The sequence below is a fragment of the Ochlerotatus camptorhynchus genome, unplaced genomic scaffold (assembly GCF_037179485.1).
Source record: "Ochlerotatus camptorhynchus isolate MF236.1 unplaced genomic scaffold, CSIRO-AGI_Acam_v1.1 ptg000012l, whole genome shotgun sequence".
In the NCBI taxonomy this organism is placed as follows: Eukaryota; Metazoa; Arthropoda; class Insecta; order Diptera; family Culicidae; genus Ochlerotatus; species Ochlerotatus camptorhynchus.
This window is the reverse complement of record NW_027040504.1, coordinates 2906918-2929694: the sequence shown is the minus strand read 5'-3', so window position 1 is coordinate 2929694 and position 22777 is coordinate 2906918. Positions and strand designations below refer to the sequence as shown.

The 22777-nt window shown below is 36.7% G+C and overlaps 1 protein-coding gene across 1 annotated transcript in view; it reads right to left on the bottom strand.

The window, feature by feature from the left end:
- Positions 1–22777, bottom strand: part of LOC135700605 (uncharacterized) — a 474339-nt gene that overhangs the window by 33335 nt on the left and 418227 nt on the right. The window contains exons 6-7 of the mRNA XM_065221151.1: positions 1514–1723; positions 1227–1447 (exon numbers count right to left, since the gene is read on the bottom strand). Coding sequence (XP_065077223.1) covers positions 1227–1447; positions 1514–1723 — 431 coding nt within the window. The remainder of the gene's footprint in view (positions 1–1226; positions 1448–1513; positions 1724–22777) is intronic.

Sequence of the window (22777 nt, the reverse complement as noted above, 5' to 3'; positions counted from 1 at the left end):
TACACGGCGCTTTGAAGGGGTGTAGACACACTTTCCGTCGACAACCATCATCGGGGTGGTGCGCTGCTTTTGATGCTGATGGTCGATGCTCGAACGTGGTGAACGGGTTTCGGTATTGGATGATAGCGCGAAGAGTGTCTTGGCTGGTGGTTGTGGTGAGTTGTGAGATTTGGAATTTTCATCAAAGTGGGGGGACTGGTATAATCACTTTTGCACGGATTGTAAGCAATTTGGGAAGATGATAGAAGGTCCCACAAATCAAAACGCTCCTTAATTTAATTTGTCATTTAAATAAGAGGAGGTGATTAGTAGAATGATGGATATGACGATGGCAAAGCCAAAAGTGATTATATGCGGAAAGCTGCTGGGGCGAGTAGTGATGCAATTTCTTTTTTTGGATTCGTTGGATCATGAAGTCAAAAAACAAAATGTATATATTACTGTCGTCTCTATTGTACAATTGCTAAGCTTGTATGGACAGAATAATGATGGTTCATGGGAGAGGTTTTGTTCAATTGTGTTCACAATTTGCGAAACGATAGCGGCTACCGTTTAACACCTAAACCTGCCTTAAAGTAGAGCTATACAAAATATCTTTTCATCAAAAGTTTTACCACGATCGAGTTGGTGTAAATATACGTTGATCCCTATGAGTTTTTGTTTGTTTGTTTGGTTTGCTTTAGTCAATAATCTGAAATGCATTCATAATGCAAAAAACTTTTTGCGTTTGCTTAATATCGCTTGGAAAATTTGCTCGACGGAAGCAAAAGTAAGATGTCCGTAAACAGATTCGTAATAGAATAAATGGATTGAATCATTCTGACCGCTTTGTCAAAGCATTATTTGATCCGAAAAGAAGCCGAAAATAACTTAAATTCGAACTAAAAGAAAAAATAATCGAACTAAACCTAAAAACTCCTTCGATTAGCGCCTCACATATCCTTTTGCTGTCGCTATTTAAGCTAACCAAAAAATATGGTAAAATCTTATTCGAACGCAGAAACTATAAACGTACTACGGAACCAATATCGCTAAACAGTAGTAACAAGAAAGAGAGTGTGTGTGTGTGTGTAAATGTTTCAGCTCAGATTAAAAATTATAAAACGAACAAAACTTCAAACGATCTAGAGAAATTCTCTATCGCTATCTCTCCTATCATAGTTCTTTTTTTTTTCTTGTGAGTGTATGTGTAGCAAATGTAAAGTAGAGAATATCAAGCTGATTCTAGATCAGTGTCGACTCACCGACGCCATTCATCCGTCCGGCATTGTACCGGTAGTGGTCTCCGGCCACCACCGTGCTACTATTGTTGTTACTGGTGCTAATGGTTATCTGTTGGGTCTGCTGCAGGACGACGACCTGGCTTGAGCTGCTATTGCCGTCCATCATTGGCGTCTGGGGTGAGTCCAGTGGTTTGGTTCCGACGAATGAACTTTCTAGCCAACATCTAAAAAAAGGCAATGAAGAAATCAATCGATTCGTGGGTGACGAGAATTGATAATTGAATACGCACCTTTGGCTTGGACTAGTGGATCTACTGCGGGAGTGTCGGTTGGTTTGGTCATTTACATAATGTACAATCGCAGAGGTGACCTCTTTGATGGATGACTGGATCTCCGGTGTTACCACTGGATCTACCTTTTGCTGGTGCTGATGTTGATGTTGTTGTTGGTGTTGCTGATGCTGCTGTTGCTTCTGTTGCGATAACAGGGAGGATGCGAGCCTGGTTGGATGAAAAACGTGTGTGTGTGTCTTATTATTTATGATCATTTTTGCCGGTAGTTCTATTCACAAGCGCTAACTCCATGAAATTATTGGGGGGAAAAGATGTATTTGAAAATAGTCCATACATAGTATCTAGTACATAGTACATAGTACATAGCAGGAGCTACAGGATAAGCAATTTTTTGGTCATCTTTGGAGTGTTGTAACTTCGTCATATATGATGATATTTTAATTCTTTCGAAAGCATTCGATTGGAAAACTAATACAGTTCTAGGGTCTCGCCACGAAAATAAACATGGTCACCGGATACTGGAGATGTTCCGGGATTCCGGCGGGCTTGTCTAACTGGTTAAATTTGTGATGCGAGTTTTTATAGGATGCTAGTTCAACATGTATATTTTTAGTGAATACACAGCAAGAAAAGAAGAATCATTTCCAAAGTGAATTAAATACCAAGTACTAAAATTGAAATATGACCATTTCCCAGAAATCGGTTCTGATGGAGGGTTCTGAAGGCGGTCAGATCTTTTAATCACTCAAAACATGCCGTGCGACAGCTCTTTCTCATGATTTTTCGTGAATCGGCTTTCTATAAACTTTAAATGCATCATTGACCACATTGGCCCCTTTAGGAACCTACGGGAAGCCCCCGAGGTAACCTGAAGCAGGGGACAATTGCGTTTTTACATCAAATCATGCCGCGCTACCGCCAATTTCTCGTGACTTTTCAACAATTCTATAGATTTGAAGTGAATATTGACCACATTAGCCGCCGTCTGAACCACCAGGATACCCCCGGGGGAACCTGTTGCAGGGAACAATTGTATTTTTACAACAAAACATGCCGTGCGACAGTTCTTTCTCTATGGAGGCTTTTATTACTTCCTACCAGTGGAACAGCGGCATCTCTGTGAAAATGGCCTGGCGATGGTGATTCTTTAGCGGTCAATTTAAAGTTAAATTTTCTTACTTGGTACACGGCAAATGAGAACAACCCAAATTTGAGTTTTGTTTACTCATAAATCACACAAAGTGCAAGAACTCAGTGATTAGTAAATTTGCCTCATGTTTTTCCAGGTTTTTCCAGTTTGGTCCTGGAAAAAATCCCGAACATGAGAGAAGTAAAGATTAGATTCACTCAGTCTATTGGTACTACTCCTAGACTGAGTAACATTTTCGTCAATTTTCCTCATTTTCCGGCAGATTTTTTCAGGTTTTTCACAGAAAAACATGAAGCAAATTTACTCATCGCTGAGTACCTGCCAGTCTTGTAAACGGTCACCGTAGTCGACGCATTTTCTGTGATAATCGACTGCCTTTGCTTCCGACACTTGCAAAACAAGCTATCAAATTACAGTACCAAACTAAAATGTCATATGACAGGCTCTGTCATACGACACTGTCGCCGAAGGCCGTCACGAATGTATGTATTTTAGTTTTTTCTCATAATAAGAGCTGCTGATGCTGTGCTTGTGTGAATTTTGAAAATAGCAAGCAACGATGTCCTAGTAATAACATTTTTGATCAGAAATGGTTTAATTTACTCCAAATTGTGGAATTAGAACAAAACCTCCATGTCATATCAGCCATAACATTTGATAACGGCACAAAAGCATTTGTAAACAAACTTTCTAAGGCCCTTTACACGCGAGCCAAAGTACACGCACGCAAACCAACACCACTTTCGGAAAGGAGATAGTTGCTCCTGTCTGATGATGTTGTTGGTTTGCGTGTGCGTACTTTGTTTCGCGTGTAAAGGGCCTTAGAAAGTTTGTTTACAAATGCTTTTGTGCCGTTATCAAATGTTATGCCTGATATGTTAGTTGTTTGATAATTTTCTTTTTGCGTTGTTCTACCGTTTGTGTTGTGTGAGCAGGGCTGGTAGTGAGTATGTGATTCAATAGTAGTGACTTTAGTGACTAAAATAACGAAAATAGTGACTAAATAGTGACTTTTAAACAATAAAAAGTGACCAATAGTGACATTGATTGATCAGAAAGACATGGTTTCAATCTTCCGTTGATTGCGATTGCCACTTCGAGAAATTTTATTAACTCACAAAACAATCATGCGCATTTTTCATGTTTCTAAAAAAATAAAACAAACGGTTTAAGGATCCCATTGTTCTCAAAAAATAAGTATGAATTGAATAAGTTTTTTTTTAAACAAACTATTTACTAAGTTGATATTAGATCCACATCACACATTGATGATTAGATCACAAAATTGAGGAATAGAGAAAAATGTTCAAATTCAAAGATTTAGCCAAATTTTGACAATTTTAGGACAGTCAATTTTAAATATCTAGGATGAAGATCGCAGTTTAAAAAACATCTCATTATTATGGAGCGAAGAAAATTATACCAGATGGAAAGATCACGGATATAAAACAAAATTTGAATGTTTCGCGATCTAATCTAATCTAATCTGATACAAACGCAGCCAGTTCGAGAAAGCATCCTGGAAAATGATTAGATTAGATGAGGTCTAATAATTTTTCTTGTCTAATTGATGTTTGCAGCATATCTGAGATATGATATAAACATCAATATGGCCAGGCCTACTGCGTTGTATTTGCATGGCTGTTACAAGATTTTCTAAATTTGATCCGCGAAATCCGCGATTTCTCAAAAGAAATCCGCGACTTCAAATACTAATCCGCGACTATTTTCATTGCCTAAAAATAGCATTTGTACACTTCTACATGACATTTCAAGCTTATTGCTTATATCATATTAGATTTGTGCCTTAGTGTTTTTTGAAGTACTTTCACATTTTAATTGAGAGCTTTTTATGCCTGTACCATCCTATGCCCAAGGAAGTAGAGAATTTTTCCAACCCAAAAAATTAATAGACCGGACGGGAATAGAACTCAGTCGCCTCCAGCATGGACTTAGTTTGTAGCTGCGCCTTTACCGACTGAGCTAAAGGAGTATCGTTTGTAATCTTCGAATTAAAAAAAAATAACATTGTATGATAGTTATGTATGTATAGTATAAATTCTGAGTAATTAGTGAACATAACAAAACACCCTTAAATTATGAGATTCTATTTAATAATACCGGCCTAGATTTGATGAAATATTATTTAAAAAAAATTAATGCATTTTCATTTGAAATGCAATTTTTTTTTGAACATTAACCAGAGACGTATTTTGCTGTCCTAAATGTTGTAGTAATTTGGCTCTAGTTTTCTCAATTTTTGACCGATTCAAACCAAACACCCTGCACATAATCGAGAAATTACCAGAGTTTCAACACAATTGTTGGTCCCGTTGCGGTTCTGTATTTACACGGATATTCCTTGGGTTCTGTCCAATGGTGAGAAATTTTCATGATATTTCTTTTCTAATATGAACCTACCTCTTTTCGCTGTCAAATCATAACCGAATCGTGTATATGTGACTTTGTGGATCATGCGCGACTTATTACTATGTATACCGGAAATTATTCCAAATCGTTCAGGACATCAGTTGATTTGTTCTAATAGATCAACCAAGACTGCAATAATGTCTTAAGTATTGAAATATTTCCAGACAACGCACAGTATCTATGTGGATCATGCATGATCTATTTCCGAGTAATCCAGATGTTCAAAATTCTTCAAATCGTCCTGAAGTTCAGTTAGTTTGATCTACTAGATCAACCGAGATTAGGACAATGTCTTTAGTATCGAAATATGTCCAGACAGATGCACAGTGTCTATGTGGATCATGCATGAACTATTGTCTTGTATACCAGATGTTTTAAGTACTCCAAATCGTTCTGAGCCTCATAGCCTAGTCAGTAAAGGAACGGTATTACTAAGCCGGAGGCTGCGGAAATTTTCTCGACTTCCCTGGGCATAGAGTATCATTGTGCTTGCCTTGCCACACAATATACAAATGCATGCATTGGTATTGGCATCGAAAGCTCTCAATTAATAACTTTGGGAGTGTATTTAGAACACTAAGTTGAGAGCACGCAATAAGTTAATATGCACAAATCAATAAGCTTGAAATACTAATAATAAGAAGAAGAAATCGTTCTGGAGTTCAGATGATTTATTCTACTAGATCAACCATGACTGGGATGAAGTCTGTAGTATCAAAATATGTCCACAGATTCATACTGTCTATATGGATAATGTTTCAGGAAAATTACGTATCAGTTAATAATATCACTGAACGGCGCCAGTGGTGTAGTGGTAAGCGTGATTACCTCTCACCCCAGCAGGCCTGGGTTAAATACCAGTCGGCGCCGCCGGGATGTTCTGAGGCATAACATCTCTGATCACGCCTTCCTTCGGATGGGAAGTAAAGCCGTTGGTCCCCGGTTCATGAGTTGATGGGTCGATAGGTAGGGTCCAGGTGTGTGAGCTGCCTTCCTGGCACGTCGGTAGCATTGGTGCTCAGCACGTAAAACAAGGTCGAAGGAAAAAAACAAACCAAAGGGAAATAATATCACTGTTAACGAAATTTTTATGATTCTTGAAAGTCTCGATGCCGGCAAAGGACCTGGTCCTGATGAAATACCTCCATTTTTATTGAAAAAAAAATAGCAACTAGTTTTGTTAAACCATTGTTTTGGCTTTACAATTTATCTCTCAAAACAGGTGATTTTCCAAAAATTTGGAAGAAATCATTTTTAGTCCCAATATTTAAATCTGGCAAACGGTCATACATTAAAAACTATAGAGGTATTGCAATTATGTCATGCATTCCTAAAATGTTTGAAGCAATTGTTAACCAGAAAATATTTAACCAGGTTAAGCATCGCATTTCAAATAATCAACATGGTTTTTTTAAAGGTCTGTCAACGTCTACTAATCTGTTGGAATTTGTAAACTTTTCCATTGAAGCAATGGATAGAGGTAATACTGTTGAAAACTTACCCGGAAAAAAATAACCATACAATTACCATAAAAAAAAATTCAGTTCTATTGTCAACAACCTATCTTATTTTACGTATATTGTACAATAAATTTTAACATATTGTTATTACAATAGATGTAAAATACGTCCCATATTGTAAGGATTTTCAATAATAGAACATCATTACAATTTTCGGTAAATGGCTCAAGTTTGTTCGGAAAAAAGTGATTTTTCGTATGGTTAAGATACATAACAACCCCCTTGTTCTATTGTAGATTTCCCCATTTACCATAGATTCTATTGTGGAAATTATAAATTCTATGGTTATTTTATTGTTGTAGACAGTACGATTTATTGTGAATACAATAAATTATATTGTATGGTTACAATACATTTCATTGTACCTCTAAGGTACTTTTTTTACGGGTATACACTCAGGTCTTTTTTTACACGGGGGATACGTACCGTGTAAAAAAAACCTACGAGATTTTGATTTTTCGCTTGCTTAAATGTTTTTAAAAACTCGGATTTTGATGCCATTTGTAATTAAAGCATGATATGGTCCATACAGACATATTTTAAAAATTTCTGTATTTGCACCAAAAATTGTGATTTTTTCTAAGTATGCCATTCGATTACCTATAGCTTGAAACGGATAATGTGGTTGGAATCAAGTCGATAGGTTGTATCGTTGTCGAGAAATCGTTAAAAACGTACCGTGTAAATCGTGGAAAACCGTGTAAAAATAACCGTGTAAAAAAACCCGAGTAAAAAAAAACCGTGTAAAAAAAGACTTCAGTGTACACTGACTTAAGTAAGGCCTTTGACAGAGTAGACATTCCCTTACTTCTTTTTAAATTAAAAAGTTTAGGTATGACAAGTACACTTTTAAAATGGATTGGATCATACTTGACAGAAAGAATACAGATGGTCCACTTTAAAGGAAAAATGTCCTCGCCAGTTAATGTTACCTCGGGAGTTCCACAGGGATCTCATTTAGGTCCTTTATTATTTATTTTATTTGTGGATAATGTGAAGTTTGTGTTGAATCGCTTAAATGTGCTCATATATGCTGACGATATGAAACTGTACATGGAAATCTTTAACAATAATGATTTGCTACGTTTTAAAAATGAAATTAATGTTTTCTACAATTTCCATGATTTCCTTTGTTAATGATATTATCTCACAACGCGTAAATTCAGAAAAAAATATTAGCAAGATTAAATTTTTACGTACCATCACGCATGTTAATAACTTTTAATGTATTTCAAAAATTTTTGGTAAAATGGACCAATTAAAAGAATGATGAGAGTGTATAATAATTATTGTGAGCATATAGATCTAACAATGTCTAAAGATACAGTAAGGAGAACAATAACTGCTAGGATTTCATCTCGTTAAGTTTAAAACAATTTTTATTTTTTTAGATATTTGTATATGCAGTCTACATTTACTGACAAATTTCAAATAGAACGTTTGTTTTAAAATAGCATATAAGGAAACAGCACTATTGAAAAACGGTCTACACTGATTGACGACAAATAAATAATCCATCTGGTATACGAGATGATCTAGGTTCTCCAAATCGTTCTGCAGTTCAGATGATTTGTTTTACTAGATACACAAAGACTAGGATAATATCTGTAGTATCGAAATATCGATTTGGAAATCCTAGAACAATTGGCATACGCGGAAATAGGTAGACATGATCCACATAGACACTGCAAATTTGTTTGGGCATATTTCGATACTACAGATATTGAATTAGTCTTGGGTGATCTAGTAGAAAAATAATCTGATCTCCAGAATGATTTCAGAACCTACAATCCACATAGACACTTTGAATCTGTTTGGACATATTTCGATACTACAGACATTATTGGAGTCTTGATAGAACAAATCAACTGAACTCAAGGACGATTTCGAGAACCTAGAATATCCGGTATACATGGCAATTACTCGCATATATACGATTCGTTTGTGATTTGACAACGAAAAATGCTATGTTCATATTGGAAAAAAGGAAAATGTCTCACATTGGACAGACCTCCGGGAATTTCCGTGTTAGTCCGGTGTGACTTATGGAATTGAGATCATTTTTCGATTATTTACAGGGTGTTTGGTTTGAACCGGTAAAAAATTGAGAACCAAATGAACAACAAAATTCATGACAGCAAAATAATCCGGGACGGAAAGGTTACAATGAATTCCACAATTTTTGTGACAGCACATCAGTCCCTTCGCGATTTTCGCAACATCATTTAATGTTTCCGCGATTTTCGCGACTGAATGTTCAAATCCGCGAAAATCGAATGTTGTAACAGCCCTGTATTTGCCGCAAAGATGATTCTTGGAAATGAATGGGAACATTTCTTGAATCTACAGGGGTTGAAGGATGCTTGGACATACCGTACCAAACGCTCCGAGTTACTGTGTGTAGTTGTGTGTAATTTGTAAATATTCGTGCAATATTGAAGAATCATAAAATAATGCAGTGAAAGGATCTTACCGAACAAAATTTGAATGTGTTTCGATCGTGACAAATAAGGGATTTAGGGATGCATTTTAGAGTTTTGGACTATTTTTTTTTTTTAATGCTGGGCTTAAAAATTCAAGATCTCTAAGACAACCAAATTGAGAAAATGGTAAGGCCTGAAATAATTTTCTATATTTTATACATTTTGTACATTGTAGAATGTAAGTTAACAGTCCTTGAACAATTGAAAGGCTTCTGAAACATAGAAAATATGTTATGATCATGGACATATTTCGTTTTTCTAAAACCTAGACCTGGAAAATTGTTTTCGTAACACCGGATTATTAGTACGAAAAAATGCATTACAATTTAATGGACTTAAAAAGGAACTCCTGATTCTGTGACATGATTTTTTCTCGGTGTTTGGACAAATGCTAAAGCTACCGGGTGTTAGACATTATTCAAATTTCTGACCTTTGAAAAAATTTCGAGAGCTTGAACACTTTTCTAGACTACTATTTGACATTTTAGGCTTGGAACACTTGCAAGATCTTTAAGGAAAATAGTCAGGCTATTAGGTCTAGAAATTTTTTTCGAAACCTCTGACATTTTGTGATAGGTCTATAACCAATTCGAGATAAAAAAAAATCAAAATATTAGTGATTTCGTCAACATCAATTTTACAGTTATCATTTCCGTCTGTTCGCAAGTTTTCTTGTCCATCAGAATTTACACTGATTTTTAATAAATCTTTCTAACACACATTTGTTAACAAATGAATCTGTAATTTGATGTGAGTTTTAAAGTATTCTTTTTTTACTCTCAACATTGGTCGTAAAAAGTGACTTTAGTGACTAAATTTTAAGGAATAGTGACTTTAGTGACCTTTTGATGAAAAAAGTGACTTTTTAGTGACTGGCTTTAAAATAGTGACCAAGTCACTAAAAAGTGACCTGCTACCAGCCCTTGTGAGAGAGACGACGGCAGAGCATGAGTGTACGAACACAAACAGCCTGCCGCACACGACATCGAAGCGAGTGTAGTAAAAAACGTCAACTGTTTCAACCCCTGGTTCCTGCACTTTTGGCGATTATGAGTAAACTAAACTAAAATTTGGGTCGTTCTCATTTGCTATCTAGTGCCGCTGCCTGTGGCGCGTAAAGTCAATTTCCATGCGTTTGATGTTAAAACACCATTGGTTCAGCGTAATAAACGAAAATAATCAGTAAATTTGGGAATAAAGAAAAATCTCTGATTGATTTCGACATATGTTTAGAGTCTTAGACTATTTTAGAAAAAATCAATCTGGGACTGAAAAACTATGCAAAATGTGGGATAATTTAACTCGATTTTTCCACCGTTAAAGGGCAACGGGGAACCTAGGCACCCATGCTTAATACGAAGCTCAAACAATAAGATAGAACCGAACAATGTTCAGCAAAAAAAAAAACGGAAGTATGGCGAATACAAATTTAAGAATCGACCATCCATTGTCCAGAGCTGGAACAGATTCCGGAGACCCCGGATGAAGTGGTCAATCTCAAAATTAAACAAAAACTAGGCATGCGGCATATCAACATTTTCAGAAGTGTATGAACATGTATTTAGTGACTATGCCAATTAATCATTTTGTCAAGCTTCTGCATTCATGTTCCATAAGATGTCACTGCTGTTGTTGGCGGTGACATCTATCGGAAACTACACATAATCTGTTTTCCGATAATTGTTCACAGAGGTGCAGTGCAAAGCATGTCTGGTAAATATATAATGCATTTATATTAACATCCGAAGTCCCTCCTATTGTACATATTCACAGGATTTCCCACCGATTTCTATGAATGGGGATGGACAGAATATGTGTGCAGAATATGAAAGTGTCAAGTACTCTACTATATTTTGTAATCTGTGAAAGGGAAATCACAAATAGAACGTCCTTAAAATACATGGCATGTTGAGAAATTGAACTACTGAGAGCAAATTTTCTCTCACAAATTTGAATGTTTTGGCTCTCTGGGGAGCAGGTAAAACTTTATGGGGGGAAATAATATATATTTAATTATAGCTGGCTTAACAATAATTGCCAGGAAATCAGTGAACGACAAAGTCCCTGACTAACTTCTTTAGGTTGTCGTTAACTTTTGTTTACCTGAATATTCACCGAAAGCAAATTATTCCCACTTCTCTCAATTTCTAAATGGGGATTTTTTTCACATCCTACCAGCGGAACAGCGCCATCTCTGTGGAAAATGGTCGAACAAAATGATTACTTGAAATAAACGCATGTGAGGTATACTATGACGAAAAGCAGACTTCACCTAGAACTGCTATTCTGGTTAATAAAACATTGAAATGCTACCCTATTACAGAATTCATCAAACGGGACATCGTTGCAGTCATGGTTGAGTTACCAACCACCAAGGGAAAAACCGAGATTGTAGTTGCTTCGGCTTATTTTCCTGGTGATGCTCCTGAGGTACCTCCTCCTGAGATCGCCTCATTAGTCCAATATTGCAGAGAATACAACAAGTCGTTCATCATTGGCTGTGATGCAAATGCGCATCATACCGTGTGGGGTAGTACAGACATCAACAGTCGAGGTGAGTGCCTTTTGGAATTTCTCTCATCTTATAATATAGACATATGTAACAAAGGAAATGAACCTACTTTTTCAAATGCCATTAGACAGGAAGTTTTAGACTTGACATTTTTCAACACTGTAATTTCTGAGAAGATTCGAAAATGGCGTGTGTCAGATGAAATCTCACTTTCTGTTTATGATCATCATCATGTTTGAATGGGGTGGAGGTGATTTACCACCTTCTGCAGAGATCCTAGGAAAACAAACAGGGATCGATATGCACAGTGCTAATATTCAGATATATTTACAAACGACGTAAAGATTGATTCTATCCAACAATTGGAATCATTTTCTGAAAAGTTAAACGAAAGAATTATAAATTCCTACAACAGTAGCTGTCCTATCAAACGGTCGTCTTCTAACAGGGATGTGCCGTGGTGGAATTTGAAATTGGAACGCCTTCGGAAAGCTTCACGTAAGATGTTCAATAAGGCGAAAATCACTTCTGATTGGACTCAATATAAGAAAACCCTATCTGAATATAATAATGAAATACGGAAATCTAAGAGGCGATCTTGGATTCAAATGTGTGAAAATATAAACAGTACTCCTATAGTCGCGAGATTACAGAAAACTCTTGCGAAAGACCATACGATTGAATTTGGTAATCTTAAATGTCATGATGGAGGTTTTACCAAATCTCCCTCGGAAAGTTTAAATTTAATGATGGAAACACATGTTCCAGGTTCGGTATTGTGTGTGGAATCAGATATTTCTGATTCTGTTGGTGAAATGTGTTCTATAGAGACCTCGCCAGTGTCTCAGAGAACAGAACACACCAGACCAGATATAGCTGATGAAATTTTCACAATTGCCAGAGTGGAGAATGCTGTGAGATCTTTTCAGTCTTTTAAATCTGCGGGTGTGGATGGCATATTCCCGGCACTCCTTCAAAACGGTGAAACAATGCTGATTCCGTCTCTAGCTAAGATTTATATGGCGAGTTTAAGATTAAACTACATTGGTAAGAGTTATATTCATACCGAAAAACGGAAGGCGTGATAAAACGCAGCCAAAAGCATATAGGCCCATTAGTCTCTCATCAATTTTACTGAAGACTATGGAAAAGGTGTTGAATGACTTCATCAATTCAACTTACATGTTAACGCATCCAATATCTAATTTTCAGTTTGAGTATCAATCTGGAAAATCAACAGTTACTGCTCACCATACTTTGGTAACTAAAATCGAAAAATCACTTTCAGTTAAAGAAATCGCACTTTGTTCTTTCTTGGATATTGAAGGAGCTTTTGACAACGCATCCTATTATTCTATGGTTGACGCCATGAAGAAAAGGAACTTCGACACGCACATCGTCAACTGGATTCATACTATGCCTGCAAAAAGAAAAGTCACTTCTGGGCTGGGAAGCTCATCTATAACAGTAAAGGCAACGAAAGGCTGTCCTCAAGGAGGAGTCTTCTCACCACTAATGTGGTCTTTAATTGTAGATGATCTTCTAAGAAGCCTAGAGGTGGAAGGTTTCGAAGTTTTGGGCTTTGCGGATGATATAGTCATCGTAGTTAGAGGAAAGTTTGACGCTATCATTTCAGAAAGAATGCAACAAGCTCTAAAGTTTACCCAATCTTGGTGTATTAAGGAGGGCCTATACATTAATCCGTCAAAAGTAGTAATCGTTCCTTTTACTAGAAAGAGGAAGTTCAACCTAAAGGAGTTCAAGCTTGGAGGAGAACAGATCCATCTTAGTGAACAGGTCAAATACCTAGGAGTTATATTGGTTCCCAAGTTGAATTGGAATGCTCAGATTGATTCTGTGATCAACAAAGCAACCAGTGCCCTGTGGTTATGCTCCAAAACTGTTGGTAGAAAATGGGGTTTGAAACCAACAATGACAATGTGGATTTACACATCAGTAATCCGTCCAAAAGTAACTTATGCTTCGTTAGTGTGGTGGCCAAAAACGAAAGAGGCTACCGCACAGAGGAAGCTGGAAAAACTACAACGTCTAGCATGTATTGCTATAACGGGTGCGATGCGCAGCACCCCATCAAAAGCGTTAGATGCAATTCTCAATCTACTGCCCTTGAATGAATACGTGCAACTAGAAGCGGAAAGAAGTGCTCTAAGGCTCAAATGGTCTAAAAAAGTCATGCCTGGTGAACCTGGTTGATCACGTAAGCATTTAACAATACTTCCAAAGAGGACCAGTGATGAGTATGAATGGAGATTGGATGAAACCAGAGGACAATTATGACACTCCCTTCAACGTATGTTAAATGTTGCGTTCGGATTGGGTAGTCGGTGGTCCTAGCGTTCGCGTCAAGGCTCGATCCTATTTTTCACAGATGGCTCAAAAATTGGATCACAAACAGGTGCAGGAATCTTTGGCCCTGGGACAAATATTTCAGTAGCGATGGGACATTGTTCAACAGTGTTTCAAGCGGAAATCGTGGCCATACTTGAATGTGTAAGTGTTTGCCTAAGGAGAAAATATAGATGTGCAAATAGCTGTATTTTTTCTGACAGTCAAGCAGCACTAAAAGCGCTTAGTGCTTACAAATGTACATCAAAGATTGTCTGGGAATGTATTCTCTTGTTGCGAAAGCTGTGCAAACAGAACTCAGTAAACTTATATTGGGTTCTTGGACACTGTGGCATTGAAGGGAATGAAAGGGTAGACGATCTCGCAAAATTAGGTTCCAATTCACCGTTTATTGGCCCAGAACCATACTGTGGAACATCAAACTGTACGGTATAAATGGAACTCAAACGCTTGGAAGAATAAAGATTATATAACACATACTAAAAAGCTCTTTGAGCTCAATAAACGGGCTCTTAGTATATACACTGGCCTAGTAACTGGGCACTGTCCGAGTAGATATCATTTGAAGAACATTGGTCGGGTTCAGAGCGATATCTGCCGTTTCTGTAGCATAGTACGTGAAACCTCGGAACATCTGCTCTGCAGTTGCGGTGCATTACACAGGCGTAGTTCTAAATTTCTTCGTAGTGTTATCTTACAACCTAGTGGAATTTGGTCTGCTAATCCTGGAAAGGTAGTTGGTTTCATAAACCGTATCATATCCGACTGGGAAAGGACGTGTCCAGGCAATTAGCTGTCCACTCATTAAATGGTGGTCAGATTGCAGTACAGTAAACAGCCCAACTAACAATTTTGGTTTTATGAGAGTTCTGTAGACCATAATTTAGACTAGTAGCATGCTTTAAAACCACTATAAAACCTGCAATGTTACTTGGGAGGGGTACCACAAAATTTCAAATAAAAAAAAAACATTAGAGCAACCGGACTGAAAATATTTTTAAAAATTCTGGTTTTTTTTAAATATCTAGAGCTTGAAAACTTGCCCAGACCAATTTTCAACAGTTTAGGCTTGAAAACTTTTACGATCACAAAGAAAAAAGTCAGAATGTTGTGACCAGAATTGTTTTTCGACACCTCACACAATTTGTGATAAGTCTATGACTATTTCGAGATCACAAGCTTTGGAAAAAAAATTGAAATTTTATCATCTGAATGAATTTTGAACATAACGGACTTGAAACAAATGTCTAGATCACGGAGTTCAAAAAAAAAAAAAAAAGATGAAAATATTACTGATTTTGTCACACCAGTTGAACAGTTAACGTTACCGTCATTTCGAAACTATTCTTGTAAGATTTTACACGCTGATTTTTAATGAATCTTTCATACACAATTTTTTTAAACAAATCAAGCATTTTCATGTGATTTTCTAAAAGCATATTCTTTACTCTCAACATTGGTCATAAAAAGTGTCTTAAGTGACTAAATTTTAAGAAATAACAACTGTTGCAAACCCTCTGTGAGCGTACCTCCAAATCAAAACTTCGGTACCAACTGAACAAGCGAAAGCTGACAAAAGGAGATCATGGAGAAGAACAAAGAGTGTTTATAACAAAGCTGAATTGGTGTGCCACGATGTCGAAAAAGATTATCTAAACCTATTTGCCTTATTTTTGCGTATACATTTACATTTAAACCTATTTTGTTTTTCCATTTAAACCTAAATTTGTTATTTATACATGCAGTGAGTTGAACGAATAACAGTTTTGTTTATTGCAGTGCTAATTAAAATGAAATTTATTATCCTAGAAATTGTTATAAGTTAAGTTGATTTGCACTCTGAATCAAAGCACATCCAAGCAATCTAACACCGTCATCTGATAGAGCAAACTTCCTTGATCGGATGGCATTGTTAGTTTGCGTGAGACTGTTTTGATTCTCGAGAATTTTGTGTTTAAAGCCACTGTTTACGATTGGTTGTTCCGCCTATTTCAATTGCGGGTCTAGATATGTACCACAAATTTTTCACAATTGGCGTTGACGAGAGCTCTGTAACTCTTTACTACTATAGAGTAATCTCATATATAACTTTCAGTCTATGTGTGAAACATGGTGGACTTTTTCTTATTCTCTCACTCCAACGCAAAACCCCATAAGGAACTGTCAAAATGTGTGTGGAGAAACGTCACTTCGGGACTGGTGTCAAGGCGAATCATTAGCAGACACGCGTCAAACGGGAGGAACACGGAAACAGCAGTCTGGTACGCTTTGGACGTGTATCATACTTGAAGACCGGTATGAATGTGTGAGATTAAATTAGAAGAACATTTCAAGACCAGCAATTGAAATGGCCTTAACTCCATTTTGTTAACAAACCTTGTAAGGCCATTTTCTCGCGAACCGAAACCTACATTCGCAAACCTAAACCACAATCGGGTAGAGAAGAATTTCCCCTACCTGTTCATTATGTTGGTTTGCCTTTGCGGACTTCAGTTCGACAAGGTTCGTTTACAAAATGGAGTTAAGGCCATTTCAATTGTTGGTCTTGATTTATGATGTATGGGTACCTAAAGCGTGCATTTCTCGCTGTGCACTTGGATATCTGATTGCAGACAAAGGGAGGACGCAAAAGCTCGCTCTCAATGTCTTGTCAGTTGTCCTGGTCAATGATTTAAAAATTTTCTGGTTTTAAAAACCATGTATTCAAAAAATAATTTTTAATAAAAAAACAAATAAAGTGAATCCTTATACCATCATACTTTGCGCAATGCGGAATTTCACAAACCAAAATAGGTATTAAGGTTCTTGTGAATGCCCGTGAAATCTTTATCTGATTGTTTGCTGTAAAGAAGCTAGTAGGGAGCCGCGCTACTTCGTCATATCATGGCGCCTATTTCCGTTCTATGTACTAAAACTATAATAGCAAAGCGTTTTCACTCATGTTTTTTGCAAAAACATCAGATTAATTACGATTGACACTATTTGCGATAACCCGTAAAATGAGCGATTTTAGGGGTGTATGACGAAGAAAAGCTTAGATACGACGGACTAACTCGGAGCCCTACCTAATGTCTGAAATTTAGAGATCTATAAACCCCTAAATCTTGAGATTTCTGTTTTTGAAACTGCGATTTTTTTTTTTTTTAATTTTATTATTGAGATTTTTAGCCAACGGGCTAGTTTATCTCAAGGTGAAATTGCGAAGTGTGAAATGAATGAGGACTCTTTAAACAAACCTTTGCTTCTAACAATTTTACGGATTTCCAGTTTGTTTAAATTTTCCGCAAATTGTCAACGATTAAGGATCTTATTTAGCGGAATTTTGATTACAACATGATTTCAAAATCAGATGATTAAAAGGTTTCACAAACAACGCTGGTTTAATAACTCTTGTTATTTAAAAGACTGACTGCTGAAGTTCATAGAAACTTCCTAAAGTTCGTAGAACTTCCCTGAAGCGTTAAGGTCTTTCCTAAGGGGTTCATTGAAGTTTGTATTGCCTGAATTTCATGGGACTTCCCCGAAATTCGAAGGACTTTTTTTAAGATCTTAGGACTTTCCTGAAGTTCGGAGATTTTTGAAATTCATAGGAATTTCTTAAATATCGTAGAAGTACCACGAAGTTCGTAGAAATGCTCAGAACTTCGTAAGACTTCCCTGAAGTTTGAAAGACTTAACTGAATATATGAGGACCCTAAATTTAGAATAGCTTCCCTAAAGTTCATAAGGCTTTAAATATCGAAGGGTTTTCCAAAAGTTTGTGGGTCTTTCCTTAATTTCTTGGAAATTCCCTGAAATTTGGAGAGCTCCCATGAATTTTGTAGGACTACCTGTAGTTCAATCGACTTCTCGGAAGTTCTAAGAACTTTTTTGAGCTTGGAGAACTATGTTAAGTTCAGAGGACTTCCCAAGAGTATTGAAGACTTCTCTGAAGCTCGGAAAAAATCCATAAGTGTCATAGGATTAGCCTTAAGTTTTAAGCAATGCTTAAATGTCGTAGAAGTTACATTAAATCTGTAGAAAATTCTGTAAAATTCGTACTTATTCCCCAAACATTGAAGGACTTCCATGAAGTTCGTAAGACTTCGCTGAAATTTGTAGAACTTCTCTGGAGGTTCGGAGAGATTTCCTGACCGCAGTAGTTCACAGGATTTTCTTGAAACTTGTAAGACTTTCCCGAATTTTGTAGTACAGTCGAGATTCCTATAGTGCGGATTCGTTCTTGCCGGATTCCTATAGTACTGATGCCTTTGGATTCCTATAGTACGGTCGATCCGGCATTAACGAATACACGTAGCATATGGGATTAGAGCTAATTGGGACCAAACACTGATTGTACGGCAATTTGAAGAGATAACTTCCTGATGTCTTTTGAGAAGTTGTTAAGCAGAAAGTTGACCACCTTTTGGGACAATTCAGTTTCCGGTAGGACACAAGTCTAATCCTGTGGAAGATCCGGAACATCCGTAAATGTGGTCAATTCATAAAACTGATCCTAGAGCTCCGCGTATTTTTTTTAAACCACTCATAAACGTCTTATCAGAATTTATTCGAAGTTTTGACCGGAATATGTGCTCTGGTGACTACGGAATGGTTCACTGAAAGATCCGGAATATCCGTAAAAGCAGTCAATTCATGAATCTGATCCTAGAGCTCCACGGATTTTTCGAAACCACTCATAAACGTATTATCAGGATGAATTCGAAGTTGTGACCGGAATATGGGCCCTGGGGACCACGGGTTAGTTCACCGGAAGATCCGGAACATCCGTAAAAGTGGTCAATTCATGAAATTCATCCTAGAGCTCCGTGGTTTTTTGTAAACCACTCATAGACGTCTTATCAGAATGAATTCGGGGTTGTGACTGGAATATGGACTCTCGGGACCACGGGATGATTCACCAGAAGAACTTGAATATCCGTAAAAGTGGTTAATTCATGAAACTGATCCTAGAGCTCTGTGGATTTTTCGAAACCACTCATTAACGTCTTATCAGAATGAATTTGGAGTTGTGACTGAAATATGGACTCTAGGGACCACGGGATGGTCCACCGAAAGATCCGGAACATCCGTAAAAGTGGTCATCTCATGAAACTGATCCTAGAGCTCCGTTATTTTTTCGAAACCACTCATAAATGTCTTATCAGAATGATTTCGGAGTTGTGACCGAAAAATTTACTCTGGGGCTACGAAATGGTCCACTATAATATCCAGAATATCCGTAAAAGTGGTCAGTTCATGAAACTGATCCTTTAGCTCCGCGGATTTTTTTGAAACCACTCAACCACGTCTTATCACAATAAATTCAGAGTTGTGTTCGCAAAATATACTCTGGAGACCACGGGATGGTTCACCGGAAGATCCGAAACATCCTGAAAAGTGGTTAATTCATGAAACTAATTCTAGATCTCCGTGTTTTTTCGAAACCGCTCATAGACGTCTTATCGCAATTAATTCGGAGTTTTGACTGGAATATGGACTCTGGGGACTACAAGATGGTCCACCGAAAGATCCGGAACATCCGTTAAAGTGGTTAATTCATGAGACTGATCCTAGAGCTCCGTGAATTTTCTGAAAACACTCATATACGTTTTATCAGAATAAATTTGAAGTTGTGACCGGAATAAGAACGCATAAACGAAAAATTGACCTTTGGGACCACGAGATGGTTCACCAGGAAGATCCTGAACACCCATAAAAAAAATCAGTTTAAGAAGAGCTTAGAGGTCCGCTTTTTTCGAAAGCACTCATTGGCGTCTTATCAGAATTAATTTGGAGTTATGACCAGAAAATTGACCCTGGGGACCAATGCACAATGGTCCCAAAGCCGTATTTATGAAGACAAAAATATTAACACCAAAACCATCACTTTGAGGTATATGGTGTCTTGGGGAAAGTTTCTTCGTTTTTTTAGCAGATTTGAAATTAGGGTGGTCCTTAAAATTGGTGAATTGAAAGTTCAACCTTTTTTATTACTTGAGATAGCCTAATGTAGTGTTCTAAAAAGTTGTAGAACAATCAATTTGAACCAACTTTGCTAATGGCATCAAATTTTTATCTCTTATGCTTCATGACTTATGGTTATTTTAAACAAGTAGGTTAGATTGGCCCCTAGAAAATATTTCTTTAAATATTTTTATTGGTGATCAACGTATAAACAATATTTAAAGAAAGCCGATTTTCTAGGGGCCACCCTAACTCTCGTAAAAACATTGTTCTAAATACTTTTAGAACTTTTTGTGACGCATATTTTTGCAGAAGTCGTTAATTTGATATCTCCTTTATTTAAAAATTATGACTAGTTTTTGACTAAAAAAAAAGATTTTTTTATATAAAATTAAATATTTTAAACAAAAAACGCTCTCACAGTTTTTTCCACCAATAATGAAAAAAAAAAACTATCTTTTAAATGAAATCAAAACTTTGATAATCAGTTTGCTCCATTAAGAGACATTGTCATTTAAAAAGAACAATTTTTTCGAAGAAAATCACCATTCATTTTCTTAAAAAAAAAAAAAAAAATAGCAGCTTGGTTGCTTGAACAAAAATATGCGTCATCATAAGTTCTAAATGTAACCAAAACAAAGTTTTTACGAGAAATGAACTTATGAAAAGATATTCGAAGAAATCTTTTTTTTAGGGGCCATCCTAACCTGCTTGTTTAAAAAAATCATAACTCATTAAGAGATATACATTTGGTGTCTTGAGAAAAATTGCTTTGAAGATCGGCCAAAAAATATGAAGAAACTTTCCCGAAGACACTATATTCCTAAAACTTAAGGTTTGGGCGCAAACATTTTTGTCTTCCTAAATACGGCTTTGGGACCATTGTGCAGTGGATGGTCCTCCGAAAGATTCGAAACATTAGTAAAAAGGCTCAATTCATAGAACTGATCCAAGAACTCCGATTTTTTTTTCGTAAACTCTCATAGACGTCTTATAATTATGAATTCGGAGTTATGATCGGAAAATAGACCCTGGGGATCACGAACGCTTCTTTGGAAAATAATAGACAACTCATCAGAATGAACTCGAAGATGTGACTGGAAAATGGACCACAGGGTCCATTGATGGTCCTCTGGGATATCCGGAACATCCGTTAAAGTGGATAGGTCAAGAAAACTGATCTTACCACTCTGTGGTTTTTTAGCACTGCTCATAGACACATTTTTTTTTTATTAATTATCATGACTGATTTCTAGGTGGTATTTAATTAGTAATAACTTCTAGACACTTTAAACGGAATTTTTGAATATTATTCCTTGGATTTCATGAACATATTTCCCTTGACTTATTGGAGATGTTTCTTTGGAGTTACAAGTTAACGAGGGACTAGCCTCAATGTTTATATTTTTAATTCATCACATCAAAATTTAATCAATAAGCCATTTGAAAACATTGTCTTATTGAGTTATTATTAATATTAATTTATGATTGGTTTTGGAAAAAAAACAACCGTGGAGCTCTAGGATCAGTTTCATGAATTAATCACTTTAAATGATCTTCGGGTCTTTTAATGGACCATCCCGTGGTCCCAAGTATAAACTGTCTGGTCAAAACTCCGATTTGATTGTGATAAGATGTCTATGAGTGCTTTCTAAAAAATCGTGGAGCTCAAGGATCATTTAATGAATTGAGCACTTTTAGGGATGTTCCGGATCTTCCGTTGGGCCAACTCGTAGTCTCCAGAGTCCATATTCTGAACTCAACTCTGAATTCATTCAATTCATCAATTCGAATTCATCATCTTTAGTTTCAAAAAATTCGCTGAGCTCTAGGATCAGATTCATGAATTGACCACTTTTACGGATGTTTCGGATCTTCCGGTGGACCATCCCATGGTTCTCTGGGTCCATTTTCAGGTCAAAACTCCAAATTCATTCTGATAAGACGTCTATGAGCGGTTTAGAAAAAAACCACGGAGCTCTAGGATTAGTTTTATGAATTGACCACTTTTACGGATATTCCGGGTCTTCCAGAGGATCAAACTCGTGACTTTCCGGATGTTTAATGTTCCCAAAAAGTGGAAAATTTTCTGTTTAATAACTTTTCAGAAGACACCAGGAAGTTATCTCTTCAAATTATCCTACAACAAGCGTTTGCCCCCAATTAGCTCTAATCCCATATGCTACGTGTATTCGTTAATGCCGGTTCCTATAGTGCGGTCCCTATTAACCGTACTATAAGAATCTTGACTGTACTTGCATGAAGTTCGAAGGCCTTATCTGAAGTGTTTTAGAAATAGAACTTTTTTTATTGAACATGTTGATCAGGTACTTCAAAGTAGTTACGCGTCGGCGTTATTTACTAAATTCTCAGGGTAAATTTTGTTCATCAATGTTTAGTTTAGATTTAGCTTGAACAAAATGGTTAGTTTTGACCTGATTATAAAATGAAACTTTGACATTTGAATTTTATGTATTTAAAATCTATTTAAATTCTACAAACAAGATTATTTTCCTGGTGGACTTATGAAATTCCTGGTTTTTCCCGGTTTTTCCTGGTGACCTGCTTGGCCCTGTTCTTCAAAACCATCGATTTTGTACAACATTTTTGGTTGTATCTCGATGTTTGAGTTTCGTAAAAAGCGTGGTACCCGGATATCCCATCGCCTTTTAAGAGTTGCAAATAGTGTTTGGCCCCGGATTAGCCCCTTCTTTGTCCAAATCTTTTGAAATTTCACCAGATTGTTTATCTTAGCGTTTTAGCAACATCACCTACATATAATTTAAACAACAAAATGGATACCCGTCTGCATAAGGGTTAAACGGATTTAAAGCGTTAATACAAAGGAAACGC